Genomic DNA, 24,051 nt, shown 5'->3' with positions numbered 1-24,051 from the left:
AGGGATATTGGCATGCTTCAAAGAACACAGCGAGATGTAGACAAAATGTTCAATGTTTCTGTATGTCTGTGGTTTGCAGATTGGTACAGGTTTATGCAGACACAAAATGTTAATTATCGGGCCTGTCCGAGATCGATTAATCAGAAACCAGACTTCACGAAATGTATCCAAAACAACCAATCGAATCGCTGTTCACATGCGCCAGGCCACCGGGGTTCCTGGCAAGACGATTAAAATTCGTCTGTATGATCGGTGACTGCTTCTTGTACGACCGTTAACCAATGGACGCATTCTAGCCAGACACCAATGGTGTTTAGAGCGTAGAAAATAGGGGAATAGCTAATGGTCTCGTGGACGTTCACTCTGGACTTTCTGTATCACCTTGGCCGTGTCTGGGGGCGTTTGCTTGTTGTTTAAGGCCGCACACAGCAATGTTCCTGCAATTTGATGGCGCTCTGTAAATAACCGAGTCCGAACCAGACAATCCAGTGATAAATTGAGATACGATGACAAGCATCAACAAAGTCAGCGAGCCTGACCACCCGATCCCGTTTGTGGACTCTTCCGACAAACGTGGGTTGCTGAAGACCCAATTCTAAACCGGATCTTCACGGCTGCGTCCTCAAGAACGTCATCATAATGCAACATGACAAATTTGAGTGCGTGTCTGTTATGATATGGGACGGGGTCGCTGTGACTGCCAGAACGGCACTGCATATAGCCCGTGGAAAGGTTTCTGGACAGTACCACTGAGAAAACATACGGGCGCCAATGGTTATGCCGTCTGCGCACCATATTGCTTCACGTTTTCCGTCAAGCCGATACGCTCGTGCCCACCATGCATGTATCGTAACTGATTACCTCAAGCAGAAAACCAGAATGCAGGGGAGATCCAGCACACCGTATACCCATCTGTTTGATTTCGTGTATTGGGACGGTATTAGTTTAGCATTTGTAGTCACTTTCAATCTGTGTGCCAGTCCTGGTGACGAACAATGACAACACTGTTTATCAATTAATTGAACTATCCAATGAAATCTGCACAATAATTTATAAACATGTGTGTTTAATTGTCCTTGTCATCACATCATCTCCTAAATACCGCACTAAGAAAAATTAAGGTCAATATTGTATACATTCACATTGTGAGAACTGGGCTCAAGTTTAAACGTGAGTAGGTTTTGTTTCAAATTCTGCATTGCTTAAAGAGAATGTGCATAAATATCTAACTGTAGTACCGTCTACATATACATCAAACTGGTAAAATGCATATTACCGCTCAGGTAATATTAAACAATTCGCTTTGCCGTCAAATTCAACCTCTTTAGAACGATTAAGAAGACGGTGTTAGATTCTTTCAATCCAAATGTTTTTTTCAATATCATAATTCTACCGATGCCTAGATGCGGTTGGATTTGGGAGCTTTGTATCACCATTTTCTTGTGAAATGATTGTGCAATGAAACGTGTGTGTATTGTCGACGACCATGTAAGTTTCACAACTTGTGTCAGTTCCATATGCATTTTGACAATACAGTATGCTTTACAACTATACGACAGCCCATAACACAAACTATACCGAAAGAATGTGATTTATGTGTACGTGTCTCGTTACCGTTCTCGCATTTATAAGAATTAAGCTGGTGGGAGGTTACTTGGTCGCAGTAAGAGATTTTACGTGCGCCTCAGATTGTAATGGTCTAGACAATGTTTATTTTCGATGGGTTACAGTATTTATAGAGTGAACATATACTACTCAAAGAAGTTAAGGATCACCTGATTCTTTCATATTACAATAGTTAATGACAGATTAACTTTACCAATATGAAAGAATCGGGTGATCCTTAACTTCTTTTGAGTAGTATATTTACTTCTGTTGATGACAAACATGTAATTCTCAAACATTATGCGTTAAATTTGAATATTCGTTGAATATCTGACACTTTTACGTCAATATCCGACGTCTCGGACGTAGCACTAGCCTACCACCATGGCTTGGGGACTATCTTTCAGGGTGACAACCCCCTCCTCCACTGAATCCCGAATACCACTTAACCAAAATGTCAAAAGCATTGAGAAATTGTGTGATTTGAAGGTAAATTACTGATTAATATCGAAAAAATAAAACATTATAACGGAAACTGTCAAATACACCATTTATTTGTTTAAAATGTTGAATCTCTGTACCAGATACGATTTATTTTTGCGTCCCGCCTACTACCGACTTCCGAACACAGACTAAATGGACCCCCGCATCCCGCGTACCAAAAGGGGGTTGGCAGCCTCATCTATTTCGGAACCATCGGCTAAGGCCGATCTTCATAATTATTATATGCCAACATTACATCCTGAAAATGAGGGGAAAAAATACTTGTTCTCGAGTTTTACAATAGAAAAACAACTGTTTGCTGAGCATGCTGGTTGTACTGGAATATAACGTTTGTGGTATCAACCTCCTGCTGAAAGATTCCGGATGTGTAATATAACTGTGATATTGTTAATTGAACTTGGCACGTCTTTATCAAATTCTCACAGGTGTGAATGTGACTACCAAGGAACTTTGTCAGTCTTGTGATTTTAGGGGAACTAACAACTCCCATGACACAACAGAATATAAAAAATATTTATTTACACAACATCATTCACCAGTCACATCCAGATAACAAGTCACAGAGGATAGCAATACACGAGTACATGATTCTGCATTGACTCCCACACATTCAAACTATTTTATTGTGCTTCCAACTCTTACCATCACTCATCCCCCAACAGGACACCTTCCTCCCATCCCCATACATGAAACTACCCCTCCATCCCATTTAGGGCATCTACGCCTCATCCCCTACAGGGCACCTGCACCCTTTACCCTTAGCAGACACCTATATCCTCCTCCCCACATAATGACACCTACATCATGACAGATCAAAATAATTGGTCATCTGATATAATATATATCACAAGAAGTAGCAAACAGTCATTTTCATACATTCATAAATATACAGCTTACATCGGCTAACAAGGCAAGAAATTCTAGAACTCTAAGGTACAAATCAACATGATGCCTACAGGAATGATATTCAAGAATTACATGTATCAAAAATAGATTTTTTTCATGCTGTAGAGGTCTAGATCTATTCAACGCATCTTGAAAACACAACCCAATCGGCATGTTTTTATAACTGGTATTACAAATGCTGTGTGAACTTAAAAGATAAGCATATTTTACTTTTTTCCCCCTTTTTCTAAACTTAAATAATAAAATAAATCCGGAGCGGATTTATGTTGGAAAGGATGTAACACCTTGAAACAGGCCAAGCTGCATGCATTTTTCATTAAATTTCTTTTCAACACAGAGATATTGTTAATTTTACAATACATTTAATATTTAATACTTATTATGTGCTACAGGATGCAAAGTGTGACCCAAGATAAGTGCAAATTTAAATTTTGTAACCTTAGTTTTATAACCAATCGTAAAATGAGGCTTCAATTGTTTTCATTCCTTCCACAGCAACAAATATAACAGAAAAATAACAAGCTCACATATATGGTGAAATCATATACTCAATTTTCTGAAAATGGTTTAAGGATGATGAAAGACTTACAAAGAAAGGTACAGATCTGTGTGTTTGTTGTTTAACTCTGCATTAGTCCAGCTATTTGACACCGACCCGTAAGTAATTGAGTCTGGACCAGACAATCCAGTGATTGATATTATGAACAACAATCCGCCCAGTAGAAATACGTTGACAAGCCCTCAACTAAGTCACCAAGCCTGCCAGCTAAATTCATTTAATCGCCTCTTACGACCAGCTAGGGACCAATTCTAACCCGGAATCCCCATGAGTACATCCTGTAAGTAGAGACAGCCATAACAGAGAGATGCACACGTGTTCAACAGATGATCAGAGATGCATGCATGTGTTATGATGGCAGGATCATTCAATAAACATTTAAAAACAGGGCAAAACACAAGAATGCGTGACAAAAGAGGCCACTATACTCGGAAATTCAGTATTTACAGAATAATGTTTTTCTGGGGGGTAGGGGGTATGCCTCAATACTTAATGAATAAAGTTTAATATCCCACATCAAACATTTGAACTGGTCCCTAAGTGATTCTTAACCTTTTATAAGGTGTATATATTGTGTTTTTATGTATTGATACTAATGCTTTTTTTGGTCAAAACCAAATGATTTGCCAAATTTCAAAGGTGCCTTTTATAAAATTTTGGTCAGGAAATATGGTGTTTACATGGAGTTGGACAGATGGAGAAGTTCACACATGTAAACAGAGCTTATGTGCTACTTACTATTCATCATGTAAAGTCACATCCTTCATGTGGTGCATTTCAAAACATTTATCACTGCACACAGTAAACAATACTGAAACATATCCAAGATAGTTTTAGCCACAATAAGTCATTTTGTCAACAATTCTCTCATAACATTTTTCTAAACTTTCCCACAAATACACTAAAACGTAACCCTGAAACTGAGTCGATGACTCCTGTGCACACTGCACATGGACGATGGGAGAATGAATAAATACATCAGTGAAACAAGAATGCTAAATGAAGGCCATCATAATTCTTCCTTAATTGACTCTGGTTCCTGTTCATCTTCCTCGGGATCTTCCTCAGGTTCTTCCTCCATCTCCTCTGCTTCTTCTTCAGCTTTCAAGGTTGCTAGGGGTTGACTCAGTTCAGCCTCAGTACATGCAGCTGAAACAAGAGATGAATGGTTTCACTGGAGATGAGTTATGAGACCTCAAATCATTTTCACTGTAATCCATTAAAATCTCCAAAGTTTGAGGGACGGTTGGGTAGTCTAGTGGTTAAAGCGCTCACTCGTTACGCCAAAGACCCAGGTTCAATTCCCCATACAGGTGCAATGAGTGAATCCAATTTCTGGTGTCCCTGGTGATGTTGCTGGCATATTGCTGAAAGAGGCATAAAACCATACTCACTCACTCCAAAGTTTGAATTTGTTTGACTTCCTATGTTATGAACATTGTCAATATTATCTCGAAAGAAAGAGAATGAAGATTCAAAACTGTAACAATCACAGTTGATCAATAGATGTTTCCCCATTATGATGAATGATGACGATTCCTGACAACATTTGATCCACCATACGAAAAATATGAAAGCTAAAGAGAACAATCCAGCAATATCCTTTGTGGGATGGCTTAACACATTGTACCCATGTAGGGAATTAAGCCCAGGTTATCAGAGTTAAGTGAGTGAGTGAGTATGGTTTTACGCCGCTTTTAGCAATATTCCAGCAATATTACGGCGGGGGACACCAGAAATGGGCTTCACTCATTGTACCCATGTCGGGAATCGAACCCGTGTCTTCGGCGTGACGAGCGAACGCTTCAACCACTAGGCTACCCGACCGCCCCTTATCAGAGTTAAGAGTGAGCGCTATAAACACTAGGGGTGTGTGGGGTGTGGGGTGTGGGTGGAGTGTGTGTGAGTGTGCATGTGCGTGTGTCTGTGTGTGTCTAACAGAATATTGAATATTCAGACAGAGGCATTAATGATTTTATGCTGTTGAAACACCTTCATCTGCCATCAACAGTGTTAATGGACGTCTACTTCAGACCACAATTCAACAGTACTACCAGTATCTCTTATATTTTATTTTTAATTCTTAAGCTGCATAACCAATTGCATTTCCTTCCAAAGCAAGACTGGAAATATCTTCCTTGAGAAAAAAACCTGTTCATGACCACAGTTGAAACCGCTCGCCCGACCACATCCTGCCCTCACCGCTCCAGTCAATATACACGTCACTCTTCTGTTTGAGCAAACAGCAACATCAACTGAAGACACAAGCAGGGAGGCAGCGCCAGCCTGTGGGTGCCTTTTTGTGATGTAATGCAGGATAAGTATTAAATATAAAATATATCAGACATTGATAAATTTTTACTTAATCCTGCATTACATATAGCATTTTATCCAATGGCAAGAGAAAGGCATATCTTCAGTGTTCATTCTGTGCACACCAACAGCTACAGCAACCTGCAGGTGGAGACTGGAGCAAGGCCCACAAGAGCTTGGTTTGGTCGAGGATCTTACCTTCGGTAAGTCACAAGTCGTATTGCGGCCAAACAACATCTTGTACAGCAGAAGTAAAGGGAGGTTAACATGACCGTACTTCCAAGCTTGATGGACAAAAATTAATACATTGACTAGACGCATCATGAATGTCATAACCCCTGTGTCCCCTCAACACACCTCCAAGTGGGGGACGCTCAGGTGGCAGTATCCGGGTTCCACTACCAGGATTGTTTGGGGTTGGCGATCTGCTTTGTTACCACCTGTGGCCCAAAAGAATGGACGCCTTCAAAGTCTTCAACAACTATGTCGCGTAAATAAAATAATGACAGGCGTTTAGCCACTCCCATGAGATGGCTAGAGCATCTATTTCCCACAGATCCCAACGGATATGGAATTGGAGAGACGTAAACCAGAGGTTGACAGCTGACGCTCATTGCTAACAGGTAAATATTTGGCCTACTTAGCCTGTAACAAAGGAAGTGGAAGGGATACATCGTCGAATAAATGGGTTGCTCCACTGAAGACATTTGATGGGATTGTCAACTACTGGAGAAACGCCGGGAGAACAAACGTACGGCTGTAGTTTAGCTTCAAGTACAGCTGTAGGAAATGTTGCAGTGGCATTAACTGGGGTCTCCCTCTGATGGTGATGTCTTGGGACTAAGTCAGGAGCCCGATTAGAACTTGCCAGTTTTGTAGGCGGAGAGGCCCTGTTATGGCAGTGACTGTATCCACCTGTCTGGGGTTACCTGGAGGAGACCTTAGTCTGTGCAAAAGAGGCCCTCTAAAAATGTCAGGGTTCAGTCTTCGTCTGGTTGATCGGCCAATCCAGTTGCAGTAGTAACTTCTGAGTGGGGACGATGTCTGCCCTGATGGACAGAGGGCCAAGTTAGTTGATAAGAGGCAGGTCGTCTAGTCTGATGCTCCAGTGCTTGTATTGTTCGTAGAGTAGTCTGTGACTGTGACGTCCTTTCTGTCTCACTAGTCGCCTTGTAAATTCGGCACCCCAAGATGAGGCTGACGACATTCTCTGCCTCTGCAGTAAACTAGTGGACATTAATTCCTCATAATCTCCAATTAGGCACTTGCCAACTGACAACAGACTGCAAATGTTCCACCCGGTGACTATTAGGTTGTACCAGGTCATGGGAAATCGCTGTATTAGATGAAGCCAACATTGAAAAAGAAAGAGCTCTGCATATCAACTTCCGTAATTCTGTGAATCCTGCACCTTATAAGAGCTGGGTTTTGACGTTCTAGCTAAGCAATGAATGTCCTCATTGATAAGTGGTGCACGATTGGCATAATCCATGTCATGGATGGGTGGGAATCCTTTGCTGAAGCGCAGTGGTTTGAAATCATCATGAAGTCATCATCAAGCGTCATATCCCTTATAAACCCATCCAACAGTAGGGATAACTGATCAGCCAGCCTCTCAATGATGTCATAGTCAGCCAGGTGATTATGGCCTTCCTTGTAACCAGGGAACAAGTACTGTTATGAGGAAGGAGAAAGACGAGGGTAAGAAGATCTAATCATTGTACAACCGGTCAGGCATAGAAGGAGCAAAATGCACTGGGCGCCTCCCATCAGACAAAGAGGGCCTCTAATCAGCTGTCCAACACGGAGCGTCTGTCCATCACTGAACGCCTGTCATGCTCCGAGCACCTGTTGTGCTTTGAAGGCCCTTCATACCCTGGTTAGCCGTTGGACATGAGCGCCTGGCGTGATGACAAGATGTCGGATGCTGTACATCTGGAGTATAAAGTGTGGAGTTCTTTTCTGGAGTCTCAGGTGAGGCAGGCACCAGGCACCAGGCACCTCTGACTAACTGGAGTAGCCTTTCGGTAAAGGCATGGCCACGTTTCTCCAATTGAGACGTCACCTGTGCCGTGACCTGGGAAATGATTGTCTGTTACATCTCGGGGGGGGGGTGGGGGGGCCAGAGTTTGCTGGAGTTGGTAGGATACTGGGGACTGAAGCAGCTGTTGCCCAAAGATGATGGAGGGGAGGTCAGCGGTGGAGAAGCATCTGCCATTGTGGAATGACGTCATTAATGTTGTTGCAGCCTCCTCTTCGGACACACTTGTAGATGATCAACAAAGGTAGAAATACTGAAGGGTCGACAAACGTCCTTGATAACAGCATACAGGGCAGCTAACTTTGTGGGTCCGTAGCCAACTTAGGCTTCAGACACACAATATAGAGAGTTATGTCATCTCTAAAGACAGCAAAGAAAACATGCACAAAGAAAAGTCAGAATAACATAAACAATGTTAAACTGTACATAGTAGAAAGGCAACTAAACAAGAACAGGTTTTCTCTCAAGGGATGACGTTTCCAGTCATGTTTTTTGAGAGAAACAGAAGGAAATGCAATATGTAAAGCAAGATTAAGTACAAAATGTATAACACTTTATTCATTACATGATAAAAGAGTACATGAGTATGTGAATGCTGTATATTGCTGAAGAATTGTCCATTCATGTTTACCATATCATCTCCATGTAACAATTTCCATTGAGTTTGATTATGTTCATGATTTTCTTCTCATGTTGATAAAACATACAGTAAACTATAGACAGACAAGCAACTCTCCAGAGGGACATACCTGAAATATCTCCACAGATGATTCGGTCTGCATTAGGTAAAGTCTTGCGTTTGAAGAGCCCAATGATGTCCTCCTCGTGCTCCTCGATGAGCGAGTCACACTAAAACAGGACACACTGGCATCACATCTGTGCATAGCTTAATGTACAGAACAGAATTTGTCATCAATTGAGAAAGAATAGAAGGGAATACAAGCTCTCAAACTTATTGTTGACAGTTTTATCAGTACACCATCCATATGCACTGTATAAGCACCCTGGTCCGATAAGGGACCAAGCATTTGATCTTCTAGTGTGGGATTTTATCCAAAAAAATATTGTCCCAGAAAATGCTCTAAAAAATTATTATGCTTCAGAGTGTTAAACATTTTTTTTCATTTGCCACAAAAAATGCATTGTTGCAGTTAGTGAATTTCAGCTAGTGAATGGTTTTAATAAGCACCCTACTTGGTCAACTTTTGACAAATATGGAAGTGAAATTCAAGAAATATTTTCAATTTTTGTATGGATACTTTCATGCCTGTAAAGCAACTTAAAACTGACATAATAAAAAGCTATGGGTTACCAAAGAGATGACATCAGTTCTTAATGAAAGAAAGAAGGCAAGAGACTTGAAGGAAAACCGTTCAAAGGAACACTGTCTCACATTCAACTAAATGCAAAATGCAGTAGAAAGGCAAAATCTTATAACAGTTTATGTTACCTTGTCTTAAAGTTATTGAGTGTTCACAATGCAACCTTAGTCCAATAAATGATCAAAGATACTCTGAAATGCTGTGTGAAAGCAGAAATGTGATATCATCTTACATAGAATCCTAGCTGTTTCTGTATCTCTCTGTTGATGTTGATGTTCTTGAGAGACAGAGGTTTGCCATTCCTGGAGTTGGTCCTGACAATGTTTTTCTTGCCATCATCATCTGTTGTCTGTGCATATTCATTCATGCGACCGCACACCTCTTCCACTAGCTCCGTCAAGTGAGTCTCTGATCTTGCATATGGAATCTGTACACAACACAAACACATCCATGTCCGCCATTGTTTACAATATAGTTTGTTTCTTTGTTGTTTAATGCTGCACTCAGCAATATTCCAGCTATATGACAGTGGTCTGTAAATAATCGAGTCTGGACCAGACAATCCAGAGATTGACATCATGCGCACCGATTTACACAATTGGGATACGATGACATGCATCAACCAAGTCACGGAGCCTGACCACCCAATCATGTTAGTTGCCTTTTACGACATACATGGGTTGCTGAAGACCAGTTCTTAACAAGAATCCCTTCACAGGATTTACAATATAGCATTATTAAACCTGACAGAGGATAAAAGCCTACTGTGCTTCCAAACATGTAACTCAATTTAGTTTGTAATAAAATTGAAAAAAGTGAAAGTAGAAAATTGAAAGAAAGCTATGTTAGACACCTTGTTTTCAGCACCTACCTCTTTGATCGCCTGGTTGCCTTTCGGATCCACACGGAAACTCCCAGCTTGCAGGGTTTTCTTTGGATCGACTTGACTTATACTCCAGTTGATCTCATCCACCACAACTCGGCACACTGCAGGTAAATAGAAGACAGTTGCCTTATTATTTATAACCAAGCACTTATGGGAAACTAGACTGGAAAATTGGCAGTCCAAGCTTATTCTATTCAAGTTGTTCAAACAATGTGCATCCCGCTGTTAAAGATTACAATAATTGACAATGCCTAAATTTTACGCATAGCCCTAATAACAAAGTGTAGACTTAGGCTGGAAATGGGATCCAGACAGTGGAGCATTGTTCCTTCTTTAATACTGCCCCCATGAAGATCTGGGTTAGAATTGGTCTTCAGCAACCCTATGCTTGTCATAGGAGCCACGGACAGGCTAGCCGACTAAGTTGCAAAACGCCATCATGTCCCAATTGCATAGATCAATGCTCAAGATGTCAATCACTGGATTGCCACAAATGAGAAATTATGCTGTTCTTTCTTTTTTTTTCTTACTGTCTGGATTGACTGACTACTGAATTTACAAGTAACATTATGGAACTTGGCTATCACAGAAATAAAAATGCGACCATAATAAACTTCACTGAAAATGATTGCATTTTTTGCAAAAAGTTATTTTCAAATTTAAACCTTGTGATTATAATGGATAGAAGTTTGTTGCCATCATGACTATAAATACTCAGACTTGATTTATTTACACACGATCATGACATATACTTGTTGGTGTATTCTCTACAGTGTACATGATGTAAGATGATATATTAACTTAAAACCATACTTTACCTCTAATTATGATCAGTGCCTACATTATAATGGACAAAAATCAGTGGCACATCTGTCTGTTCACACTTAAATTCCATATTATACCATAATTACTTATGGTGCCTGAACTCACCAGCACAATACAGTTGTTTATCTCTCTGTGTTTCTCCAACTGTAAACAACACCACTAGGCACAGGGCAACACCAAGCACATCCATCCTAAGGCTGTCAAAGAGAATATCTAATACTTTAATATTACTTCTAAAATTTACATTACTGAACACTTTGGTAATATATGAGGTATTTATTCAATCATGAATGCCAATGCAAATATGCTTAAGGCAATATGCATTTTGGAAGTAATATTATTGTTGTTGAAAGCACTTCACAAAATATGTAAACTTAAAAAATTGTTGTCGCACGGACATATAGTTCTTAGGTCCCCAGTTATACTTATAGAGGTTTAACACATTTATCTGACCAGCTTCCAAAACTATAAATATTAGTGCGTAGCCTACTAGCCAAAACACAAAAGTCACAGTGGTCATGTATTATATGCGTTTTACAGTAATATTTGATGTTGTATTCAATTAAAATGTGAAGAAAGATGTTCAGTATTTATATATAATCCTTACTTCTTCTTCTTCTTTTTTTTGGATGGTCATGAGTGAGATTATCAGTGTTTATTTAGTCTTGAAATTAATGAGATCTACGGATCTATCGATTCGTTGCTCAAGAATATAACCAGTTTGTCTCATAATATTTCGTGTGCTTCAAATATGGAACACAGAAAATCAAAGGGACGTAACTACTTATAGTCAAAACGCGCACCTGTCAAAATATGAACAGGCAAATGTGTGCACAAAAGAGTAATACATATTTTTTCAATCTTTAAATATACCTTTGTCTTAATATTGTTTGAGTAACTGCCGACATTCCAGTCGGTGGCGACTCACTGTTGTCAGCGTGGAGTGTACCGTTACTGCCCGTTCAGAGAGTCGTGGTGATTGCTCATTGGCGGAGAAGTGATTCGTTAACAGATCACAAAATCGAGCAATGTTTGTATGCAAATTAAAACAAGCTATGATAAACACATGTCGCATTTGCAGAATTCTTATCTTTTTATTGTTCTTAATATACGTCACCTGTTTACTTGTCCAAAGAGTTTGGTTTACTGAGTCCAACACGCAGGCGACACGCCGGTATGTTTTCGTCTGCACTTTCCACGTTTTGCTTAGAACACCGACAACGTTAAAAAAAACCTCTTCTCATTTGATAAAACATTAATTTTGTACATTGAAAAAAGCAAGTTATTATCCATTCTGGAGCTACAGCGTGATTTGTTGACAATTCAATAAGAGAAGAGCCAAATGTTTACATTTGTGCATGTTATAAGTGTCTCCATGCTTTTGGTTATATTTGCACGACTGTTTATAGTTCTATCAACAAACATTCGCTTAAAAAAAACATGTCTCATCAATAAGTTAACACCATTTATGCCATTATTTTGAACTATAGATATTGAACATGACATTTCTGTTCACCAAACAGTCTTTGTTAAAAAAAATTATGACATCTTGGATGTGTCTAGAACAAGAACTTGGCAGAAACACACGGAATACATCGCTCGAATACAACCACTTAGAAGTCATCTGAGGGCAGCAGAGTCCGCGCAGAGAAGTTGAGAAATGTTGAGCCAAGCTCGCTACCAGATCTGCGATTTTTAAGTATCCATTTAGTGTAAACGAAATACCTTTTAAAATAAGACATACATATCTGGTATTGATTATAACAGTCATGTCACACTGAGCTGTGTTTCATTTCAAACCATGTCCAGTAAGAGATGCGTGTTGACGATGATGATCAGACATACAAATGTGACAATGTGTTCGAAGTTTAAGATAGGCCAGGTAAAGAGACATATGTCATCCGGTGCTCTGCAGTTACAGGGGATACAATCATGCCTCACCAACTCTGATATTCATAGAGGCTGTCAAAGAAGACAGTTCAGTTTGCAAAGATCACACAACCCTTCCGATATAATTAAAACAGGTCCTCCATTACTACACAGAAATTGTGTCCGCACACTGTACAGCCTAGTGCAGCCCCAGAAAGTAAGCAGTGTCAGCCATGTTCCTGAGCACATCAAGAGGCCTATGTATGTACAGACAGGGAGTGTTCCTGCGGCCAGCAAGCCGATTCCTCTGAAGACCCAGACACAGGTAGAGGGGATGAAGGCTGCATGCTCCCTCGCTAGCAGCATCCTCGCTAAGGCTGGAGAAGCCATCCGGGTAAGATGAATAGTACCTGTTAAAGTGGACCACTGACAAACATACCAGACTATTTTGTCATAATAGCTGTTAGCCAAACGGACCACTGTTAGTCAAACGGACGAGTTAATCTCATTCAAAACAAAGTAAGTGTGGGTATGAAGTGTATTTAAAATAGAACAACATTTGTGAATTCAAACTTCTTAATTTCCCAAAAATTAACAAAAAGATGACTTTCAAACTAATAAAATCTTATTTAATATGTTGTAAGAAGGGTTCAATCTTTTTCAATTGAGGTAATCTGGTAGTTTAATACATCAACAATGATCAAGTGATGCAGGTAATTCAGATACTTCGAATATATATTGAAGTGAATCCTGTCTTGAAATATCTGTGCCTCTTTGTCCCACCTTGCCTCACCCACCCACTCACCCACCCACTCACACTCCCAATCACACACTCACTCACTTCAGGTGGGTGTGACAACAGATGAAATTGACCAACTTGTCCACAGACTGGCAATAGAGAACAGTGCATATCCATCTCCGCTGTTGTACAAGGGCTTTCCCAAGTCTGTGTGTACCTCCGTCAACAACGTGGCTTGTCATGGCATCCCCGACAGCAGGCCCCTGATGGACGGAGACATCATCAACGTTGATGTGACAGTAGGAACAATTCCTTTTCACAATAATAACCATGTTTTCTTTAACACCTCCGGGAGGAGTTTGGGTTAGAATAAGTCCCAAGTCTCACTTCAGAATTGGTAACAGAAAATTATTATCAGACAGATATGATAAACTTCTTAATGTTGGGTCATTGGGGTTATCCCAAAGAATACTACTTGCTTGTCATTGTAATAGCCTTGCAGGGCTCGATTTAGCAATATGAAAAATGTACCAGTGCAACCTGTTTTTGAAAAATGCAACTTAATATTTATGTCCACATGCACTGCCTCCGTGGTCTAGTGGTAGCAAAATGAATCATTGATTATTAGGGCTGTGTAATGGCATATAGATTCTATTGCAATAAATTGTGATACGGGTATCTGTATAGCAATATATTGGGAGCTACAGTGTTTGACAGTGATGCAGATTGTACTCTCTACATACAAAAGGAAATATTACGATGCTGCATTTCAAAATGCAATTTGCTCTTAAAAACACCTTTAACTACATGTAAATGGAATGTTGTGGAAATGATTGGTGTAATGATATAGTGCTTCTTTGTTGTCAAGGTATACTTGAATGGTTACCATGGTGACTGTTCCAACACATATCTAGTTGGTAACGTTGACAAGGGAGGTCAGCTGTTGGTTGATGTTGCAAGGCGTTGCCGAGATGCTGGGGTTGCTGTTTGTAAACCGGGTATCCGATTCTGTGAAATTGGCAATGCAATCAGGTTTGTTACAAATTTAATACCATGCAGAGATGTTTATTGCCTAACCGGTTGAGGGAATTGCATTTTGTTTTGGGTACCTTAACAGTTTTAATGTGTTATCAATCCTTTCACATTCACATTAGTTTGCTAGCCCAAGACAAATATGTTGTGCTGAGGACAAAAAAGTATCCAGTGATGCTAGTACTCATTGACTAGTGTCATTTGAGGGATATGATTCTGAACACGTGTGCCGTTGTACAAAACAACCTTAGTGTTAGGCTTATCGTAATTCTACCTTGGTGCTAAGGTCGCTTTGTACAACAGCACCCAGTTCTCAAAGCTTTTTTTGCTGCAAATTTGAACTTTATAAGACTGATAGAAAATGTAAACATAGAAAACATTATTGTCATGTTCAAGCAGAACTAGCTACAAATTCTGAGGACTAGTGAAATGTGGGTTCTACTATGGACAAAAACGAATTTCCAAGGCTGATTTGAGGTGGTAGTTGTAGAAGTCACAGATTTTCGTCATCCCACAGAAGTCAAAGACAGTGTTTGAAATAAGCTGCCTGACGCAGTTCCGTGGCAGGTAGATCTCGTGTTGGCCCACAGTTTCAAATTAGTATGAGTCCTTAAGGCCTGCAGAAAGTTTATGTGTAGATTTATTTGTCACAATAAGCTGCAGTTCTTTGACATGAGGGCATGAAGAGTTTAGTCAGAGCCTGCAGCTTCTAAAATCTGTGGGTCCTGATTGCAGCCTGGCAATTCAAACACTGGTAGCAGGGCCAATTTACAAGATGGGTACAATGTGTGAAGCTTGTTTCTGGATACCCCCTGCCCAGAAGAACCATACTGACTGACTGTTATGTATTTTACATCAAGTGTATGTCGTGGGTAATCTTCAGATGCTGATAATGATTTCCTATTTTCCTTTAGTTCTGCTGCTCACAGCGCTGGATTCTCTGTGATTCCTGAATTCTGCGGACATGGAATAGGAGAAAACTTCCATGAAAAGCCGGATATCCTCCACTTCGGTTTGTACAGCACAATATGTTTGGTCTAAATCTGGCAATATCTGGTAAAATATTATAGCTCTGGTATAGAGTTGGATCCTTTTATCTGAAATATTAGGCTTTTGAACATAGATTTATAGAAATGTCCAGACAATTGTCACCCTGATGATTAATGAGTGAACCAGTGGGTGAGTTTGTAAGGCAGTTACTGAGATGACCACATGGTACAAAGACTAAGCTGATCGTGGTGGTCCACAGACTGAACTGACCATGTGGTGCAGTGACCGAGTTGACCACGGTGGTCCAGGGACTGAGTTGAACACGGTGATCCAGGGACTTAACTGACCATTGTAGTCTGGGGACCAAGTTGACCACGGTTGTCCAGGGACTGAGTTGAACACGGTGATCCAGGGACTGAACTGACCATTGTAGTCTGGGGACCAAGCTGACAACGGTGGTCCAGGGACTGAGTTGACCACGGTTGTCCAGGGACCGAGTTGAACACAGTGATCCAGGGACTGAACTGACCATTGTAGTCTGGGGACCAAGCTGACAACGGTGGTCCAGGGACCGAGTTGACCACGGTTGTCCAGGGACCGAGTTGAACACAGTGATCCAGGGACTGAACTGACCATTGTAGTCTGGGGACCAAGCTGACAATGGTGGTCCAGGGACCGAGTTGAACACGGTGATCCAGGGACCGAGTTGACCAAGGTTGTCCAGGGACCGAGTTGAACACGGTGATCCAGGGACTGAACTGACCATGTGGTGCAGTGACAGAGTTGACCACGGTGGTCCAGGGACCGAGTTGAACACGGTGATCCAGGGACTGAACTGACCATTGTAGTCTGGGGACCGAGTTGACCACGGTGGTCCAGGGACCGAGTTGAACACGGTGATCCAGGGACTGAACTGACCATTGTAGTCTGGGGACCAAGCTGACCACGGTTGTCCAGGGACCGAGTTGAACACGGTGATCCAGGGACCGAGTTGAACACGGTGATCCAGGGACTGAACTGACCATTGTAGTCTGGGGACCAAGCTGACCATGATTGTCCAGGGACTGAACTGACCATGGTTGTCCAGGGACCGAGTTGACCACGGTGGTCCAGGGACCGAGTTGAACACGGTGATCCAGGGACCGAGTTGACCACTGTGATCCAGGGACCGAGTTGACCAAGGTTGTCCAGGGACCGAGTTGACCACGGTGATCCAGGGACCGAGTTGACCAAGGTTGTCCAGGGACCGAGTTGAACACGGTGATCCAGGGACTGAACTGACCATTGTAGTCTGGGGACCGAGTTGACCACGGTGGTCCAGGGACTGAACTGACCCATCTGATTTTTGTCTGATTGTGAAGTGTTTTCCTGTTAGTGGTTGTCTCCCTTTAATCACCAGTTTACTGGACTTGTCATTGATGACATGTTTATTGTGTAGACATCATGTCTGTCTCCGGATGTTTAATTGGTCTAATGTATTTGCAGAGCATCATGACAATGCTGTCATGGCACCTAGGATGACCTTCACTGTAGGTGAGTTTCACTATGTGTTAGTACTGTTTTGACATGTTACTTTTGACCCTGACTGGCTCTCAGTTCTATATCTCTGCCATTATTCCTGTGTTAAGGCTAAAGTGGCCCAGTTGTCTGAGGTGCTGCAATGTGCTGTGCAGAGTTGCCTCCCTTAAACATGCAAGAAACCTTTAATCATGGGTTATTTAGTGACTTCAGTCTTTCCTCCCACAAAACTTACTTTCCCACTCATTCCTGTGTTGTTATCCTGAGTTACCAGGCTCATCTGAACTGTTTGTGTATGCCCTAACAATTTAAATTCTCCAGCATTCATTTCCATTAACAAAAACTTTTTTCTTTCAGCTTGATGAATAATTTTGTCCATTGTTGTGTTAAAAATTAAGGGGGCAACTGGGGACATTAAGGTTTTCTGATAGCCTTTGAATCAAGAAATCCCCTAAAATTTTGATCTTTGATATCAGGAATATGAAAAGGACCCTAAACTTTCATTCTAAGTTTCCAATTTTAAACACAGTGTGTGAAATAGTCTTGTTGCCTTTGGACATATTGTTCAAGGTTTATATTAAGTGATTTATTTTGTATAAATTTCTTCAGTTTATTAATCACTTCTAGATGTTACAGTGTACACTTGTCTCCACAGAGCCAATTATTTGTTCGGGGCAACCTGACTTCCGTATCTTGGAGGATGGGTGGACGGCCGTGACACTGGACAGCTGCCGGTCAGCCCAGTTTGAACACACAGTCCTGATCACAGAGGATGGAGCCCAGATCCTAACACTGTGATTACCATCTGTTATCACACACATAACTATGTGATGTCTCGGGAAGGGGGAGGCGGTATATAACGAACCAGGTGACAGCGGGAGAGAGAAAGACAACGTGCAGCATCCAGATGGATTGAACACACTTTCACCACATGCCTCGGTGGCACAGTGGGTTATTATTGTAGCGGCCCGGACTCGAACTTCTGATAAACCTCGAAGTCTGGATGTAACTGAGAGTCAAAACACTTCTTTCCAATGAATAATTAGTTTTTATTCATGTGGGTATAACAATGCCTTATATGGACAACACAATGCTTCCAAATAAGTAGATCCCTCTGAGCTTTAAGGTTTATTTGTAAGGACCAGTGTCAGGGCAAAATAATTATTGCCTGTAACTATAATGGTAGTTTACTGCTATTAATATATATATATGGATGACTTTACAGTTACTCAGATAGCAATTTGTGTTTGTGTTCAAAAATGCAGTCTATTTATAGAAATGATTACATAAGGACAAGGGGAACTTTTGGGCTGAATTATCTGCCCTTTGATTGAAACTGACCTTTAGACTGCCAAAGTCAGAATGACCCAGAATGGATCTCATCGTATTTATAGGTGTGAGAAAATGGTCACATGTCTGTTATTGACCAATCAAATTACGAGAAATTACGTCTCTTTACGTCCTTATTCCTTTGAGGGATCTACTTTCACAATGTAAAATCACTGAAATAAAGAGGAAGGCAAACCATCTCAGGAGGTAATTTGGTATAAAAATGAGTATTTATACCAATCAATGAATTCTGTCTAATTGATTCACTAATTGCCTTCCAATATCACAAGATAAACAATTACGTCCTGCTACGTCGAAGCTACGTCCTTGCTGCCTGCCGAGAGGACGTAATAACAACAAGCAACATCGACTGGGAATTACGATGGACAATTCAAAGAGGAAGATTACAAATGTCAGGAGGCAATTGGAATTTATCTGATGCATAGGACGTTTAATAACACAAATTGGCCACTGGTATGCTTTGACAGAAGCACTGGATGTCATATTTATGAGAAACATGTTCATAAATAGTGACGCTAAATACTGCGCATGAATACATCAGCGAAGATTACATAGTTCCTGATGTCAGAATTAACAGTAACTTTAATACACGTCTTGACATATCATCAAATACGATTCTGGGTTCCTCTGGACATAGTTCATTAGATTAAATAAACTTTATAATGCAAATGCTAAGCATTAGCCAAATTCAGTAACTTCATCGCGACCTAGGCTAGCTGTCACAAAGTTAAAATGGCGGGCGTCGGCGAAACACGTAGCTCAGCCCTGATCACAAATTCACACAAATATGGATAAATATCAAGCTGCCAAGTGATTGTGATCTGTTTGTTGAAGAACAAAGGTATGATTAATCTGTATCTGATGGTTAATTTGCGTAACTGTGTGCTTAGAACGATGAATTCTTCAAAAGTTACGGTCAATGCAAAACTCTTGAAACAAGTAAACAAGATCGTTTTGACAGGCACGTTGTTGACATCGATGCTTATGAGGTACTGGCACATCCTAAACAATATGCGTAACATGATGGCATGGACATATGATTATTTTTACGAGATAACGGTGTGCCATGAAGCTCTATAAAAGCATGCTATGATCCTCTGATAGATTTCTTACCAAAACGGGATTCAAAACATTGAATTACGTGAAAACGAGGTTGGCAAAAGTATACTGATATATACCTGCAAAACTAATTACAGTTTACAGGATAATTATGATATAATTCGTGCACTGTCATATAACCATCAAAAATACAACAGGGAAATATTTAGGAAATATTTCTAATTTTTACAAGCTGTCATAACTTACATATTTTATAATAAAGACACATTAATATTTATATATTCTTCGTGATGGCCATCACATCATCCCCCTCTTCAAAGATCAGGTCCCCTGATCTGCTAATCCGCTTCCAGGCGAAGACCGATCCTTGCTGCATCGATAGAGTTGATGATCCTGTCTGTTTCCGTATTCCTATGGCGTTGGGCGGCTTGATGCATGAGGATTATGGCCCTGGCAGTCTGGCCGTTGATCTTGCCCAAGGAGATGTCAACCAAGGTCCGGTAATCGTAAAGACGGGCCTTCCTTGATGGTGAGTGGTCCTCTGTATGCAGCAGGGTACCAGGGAGGGCAAGCATATTCCATCTGTCATGCAAGTAGCTCCTTTCAATCCGAGGGACTCGTCCTTGGAGGCCCTCCTCCAGGGTCATGGCAGCAAATTCCCACTGGAGGAGTCTCTCATCTGCACTGAGGGTCTCCCAGCTCCTAGGAGGCCAGGTGATGCTCCTTGCACCAGCAGAGAGCCGGATCTGATGGTGTGTCCAGTCCCTTCTGGCTGGGGGAAGCAGTGGCATGCAACCTGTTGTCAAGATCTTCTTGGCATCCCTCATGGTGTCCACTTCCCTTGGCCTTGGGGGAGAGCTGGGCCTTTGATGGTATCTTTTCTGTTCCTCTCTTCTTGGGATCTTTGATGCGGAATCCTTATGGGGAGACATGTTGGAGTTATTCGATCTTTTCTTGGGCCTGGGGGAAGGTTCCCTTGATGAAAAAGGGGATGTCCAGTGTGTAACGGAGTTGATCATGTTCCTCTCTATCCCCAGGAGTGATGCGAAGGTGGCTTTCCTTGTTTCCAGTTGTGGTCCCTCCATTTTCTGGCCCGATCCACTTGGCCTGGAGTTGGGTTCGGCCCTGCCAAGAGTCCTCATCCGCCTTGTGAGGTTGTCGAAGGACTTTGGACTCTGCATGGCTTCTTCCGAAATGCCCGCCTCGTACACAAACCCACCCCCAGGCGTATAGAACAGGACAGTAGCACCATTCCTGTGGAGGAGGATGTCCTTAATCTCTAGTTCAGTCGAGGCGCCACACTTGCTTTCTGAAGGGTCGTATTCTGGTGGTGTGTTAACTTCCGGTTCAAGACTTATGATTCCATCTGTAAATATAGACAGAGCATCATCATCTTCTACCTCCTGCACCTCCACTGGTAGGGTCTTTGTAACCGTTTTAATCGTCTGCCATCCCTCCTCCCATTCTTCCTCTGTTCTTGGCATGCTGCCCTGTGTTGATACCCAAAGAAGGACCATTTCCCTTGTCTTTGCTGAAAGTGCAGCATTCCAACCTGGAGCTGGTACCGCCCTTACATAAGATTCTGGATTAAGTGAAAACCATGTGGCGTTGCTTTCTGACGTAAAGTCTGCATCAAGTTCCTGCAGCTGTAGCTTGTGCTTCGCATCACAGTGCCTCTTCCACTCTGACACTCTTGCAAAGGACTGGAATGAAGGACATAGGATACAGGCTACCTTGAGTTTACGATGTGGTGCTGCTGCCAAATGATTTTTCAATTCTTTCTTCGTTGCAAAAGAATATTTACATGCTCCGAGTCCACAGACATACTTGTGAGCCATCTTCAACGATTATGTGTATTCTGTAACACAAATGTTTTCTTTTAGACTTGCCTAAACATCCAACAATGCAGCATATTATTCCAACTTAAATGCCATCATGTGTAATTGTACTATTGATTATGACTTAAGGTCAATACTCTACAACCCTGACACTGGTTTGCATGGATCTCTGATAAATATCTTAGCCTCACAGGACAATCATAGCTTCTATCTTTACACGGGTCACCTCCATCGGTTCTGTGTACTCCGTTCTCACACGATGCCCAGATCAAATGCCACAGAAAGAATGTAAACAACATCAAGTCAGCAGGTTCCAGGGTGATCAGGCCTAGTCTTACTGCGTTACATGACGGATCCATCATCGTTTGCTGCAGCACTTCCATCAACATGTTCTTTCTGTTTGCAGATATCTGGCGCTGTATGACACAAGTTGAGGTTCCACCCAACAAAGCTTCAAGTCCTTGTACAGCTCCCTAAGATTTACCAGAGCAACCCATGCAAGCAATAGCTTCAGCACTGAAGCTCAAGATCCTTCTTCGGGACATAGATTATCCCATCCAACTATTTACATCGTAATAAAACTCCAACATTGTTAACAATAAACACAAACTTCTGAAGTTCAACTTTTCTTTAAGATATTGTTAAGACAGGTTCTCAAGGCCTAATCTTCTAGTTCCTTGAAGTTGACTGCTGACATCTTTTGATCCATGAGGGAAGGTTCTTCCCTCTGTAGAGTAGCAGCCGATCCACATGAAACACCTTAGAAGGTTGCTTAAGGGACCTTCTCACAAGGTAGGTGACATCATCTATCCTTTTCTCAATGAGATAGGGTCCTTTCCAACTTGAAGTGAGCTTCTGACAGACCCCACGTTTCCGTACAGGGTTGTGGAGCCATGCAGCTTGTCCCTCTTTAAGACATCTTCCCTTGGCCTTGAGATCATAATTCTTCTTCCGATATTCTGCTGTCTGTTTCAGGGATCTCCTGCCAGCTTCGTGAGCTCGTTTCAGCCTATCTTCCAATGTTAAGAGATATGTTTCAACATCAGCCTGATCCCGAAGCTCTTCTGGCCTCCCAATGACTGCTTGCATGGGCAGAACTATCTCCTTTCCGAAGACCATTTTGTTGGGTGTGCGCCCAGTACTGGAATGCATTGAAGCTCTGTAGGCCATCATTACTTGAGGCAAGTACTCGTCCCACCGCTTCTGATCCCTCTCACAATACATTGTGAGCATCTGTGCAAGGGTTTTGTTGAACCTTTCCACAGCTCCATTTGATTGTTGCCTGTAGCTAGTTGTCCTGGTCTTGTGGATCTGTAAGAAGTCGCAGATGTCTTTGAAAAGCTTTGACTCGAATGTAGAGCCTTGGTCAGTGTGTATCTGCATAGGCACGCCAAACCTACTGATGAACACATCCACAAAAGCTTTAGCGACTGTGACAGCTTCCTGGTTAGGGATAGCAACAGCTTCAGTCCACTTAGTGAAACAATCACTTATAACAAGGATGAAGCGATGTCCTGACTTTGTCAGCGGGAGAGGTCCTAAGATGTCCATAGCAACTCGCTCCATAGGCTCTCCAACTGTGTATTCCCCTAGAGGGGCCTTAAGGGGTCCCTTAGGTTGTTTCTTTGCTGTGCAATGGTCACAGGTTTGACAGTAATTCTCCACCTCACCCTTGAGACCTGGCCAGTAGAAAGAGAACTTGACTTTCTCCAGAGTCTTCTCTCTGCCCAAGTGTGCACTGGATGGAATGTCATGATAGTACTTCAAAACGTCATTTTTCAGGCTCTGAGGAACAATCATCTGCTGTCGGGATTCATCATCTTCCATCCATAAGCGATAAAGCACTCCTGAGTAAACATTCAGCCGATCCCAGTGTCTCCAGAGAGTCTTGATAGTGGATGTCATATGAGAGATTTCCTTCCACTCTGGCTTTTTTCCTTCTTCTTTGGCAGCAAGCAAAATCCCCACGTTTGCATCAGCCAACTGCTTCTGCCTGATTTCCGGGAGTGTCCAGCCTTCAAGAGAAACCAATGGCTCACTTGGTTGGTTCATATGGCTCCTAGTAACTGCTCGGTTGAATTCTGTGAAGATATCTGCTTGTGGGCTGCTGCCCTCTGAGACCATCTGATTTCCCTCTTCATCTGACGAGTCTCCCAGCTCCTGCTCTACTTCCTGTCTGAGACATGCTTTACAAGGGTTTCGTGACAGAGCGTCAGCATTTAGATGTTTTCTGCCCTGCCTATGGATGACCATGAGGTTGTAAGTTCCGAGTTCTTCAAGCCACCTGGCAACCTGTCCTGTTGGCTTCTTCAGGCTGCGCATCCAGCTGACAGCTGCATTATCTGTTCTGAGTAAAACCTCCTGTCCATATAAGTAGGAATGAAAGTGCTTAAGAGCATTCACCACAGCAAGAAGTTCCTTACGAGTGACACAATACTTTCTTTCATGACAGTTCAGGGACTTGCTCATGTAAGCAATGACCCTCTCTGCACCATCTTGCTCCTGAGAAAGTACAGCTCCTGTTGCTTTGTCACTTGCATCCGTGTCCAAAATAAATTTGGTTCCAGGTATAGGGTACGACAAAATTGGTGCTGAAGTCAGTGCTTCCTTGAGGTGTTGGAAAGCATTCGAGCACTCTTCTGTCCAGGAAAATGTTACCCTCTTTTCTACCAGCTGGTATAACGGCTTGGCTATT

General features: G+C 41.8%; 2 protein-coding genes across 4 annotated transcripts; one reads left to right on the top strand and one right to left on the bottom strand.

Annotated features, from left to right (window-relative positions):
- Positions 1-2,608: 2,608 nt before the first annotated feature.
- On the bottom strand, positions 2,609-12,187 carry LOC124114089 (protein canopy homolog 2-like). 3 transcript variants are annotated; one of them, XM_046474635.2, is made up of 6 exons: positions 12,079-12,187; positions 11,067-11,158; positions 10,122-10,237; positions 9,483-9,677; positions 8,678-8,777; positions 2,609-4,723 (listed from the first exon to the last, which is right to left on the bottom strand). In XM_046474635.2, the coding sequence occupies exons 2-6, from the start codon at positions 11,149-11,151 to the stop codon at positions 4,584-4,586; spliced, it is 636 nt and encodes a 211-aa protein (XP_046330591.1). In that variant the 5' UTR covers positions 11,152-11,158; positions 12,079-12,187; the 3' UTR covers positions 2,609-4,583. The 3 variants fall into 3 exon arrangements, with proteins under 3 accessions (XP_046330591.1, XP_046330592.1, XP_048250397.1); XM_046474636.2 differs by lacking the exon at positions 12,079-12,187 and adding an exon at positions 11,890-11,950; XM_048394440.1 differs by lacking the exon at positions 12,079-12,187 and adding an exon at positions 11,835-11,932.
- Positions 12,188-12,569: 382 nt separating this feature from the next.
- LOC124114088 (methionine aminopeptidase 1D, mitochondrial-like) lies at positions 12,570-18,043 on the top strand. The gene is made up of 6 exons (XM_046474634.2): positions 12,570-13,224; positions 13,677-13,868; positions 14,438-14,601; positions 15,516-15,613; positions 17,077-17,124; positions 17,765-18,043. Exons 1-6 carry the CDS (start codon positions 12,763-12,765, stop codon positions 17,905-17,907), a joined length of 1,107 nt encoding a protein of 368 aa, XP_046330590.1. The 5' UTR covers positions 12,570-12,762; the 3' UTR covers positions 17,908-18,043.
- The last annotated feature ends 6,008 nt before the right edge of the window (positions 18,044-24,051 follow it).

Source organism: Haliotis rufescens, unplaced genomic scaffold (genome assembly GCF_023055435.1).
Source record: "Haliotis rufescens isolate VD_foot unplaced genomic scaffold, xgHalRufe1.0.p SCAF_1, whole genome shotgun sequence".
Taxonomy (NCBI): domain Eukaryota; kingdom Metazoa; phylum Mollusca; class Gastropoda; order Lepetellida; family Haliotidae; genus Haliotis; species Haliotis rufescens.
This window is presented reverse-complemented; position numbering and strand designations above follow the sequence as displayed.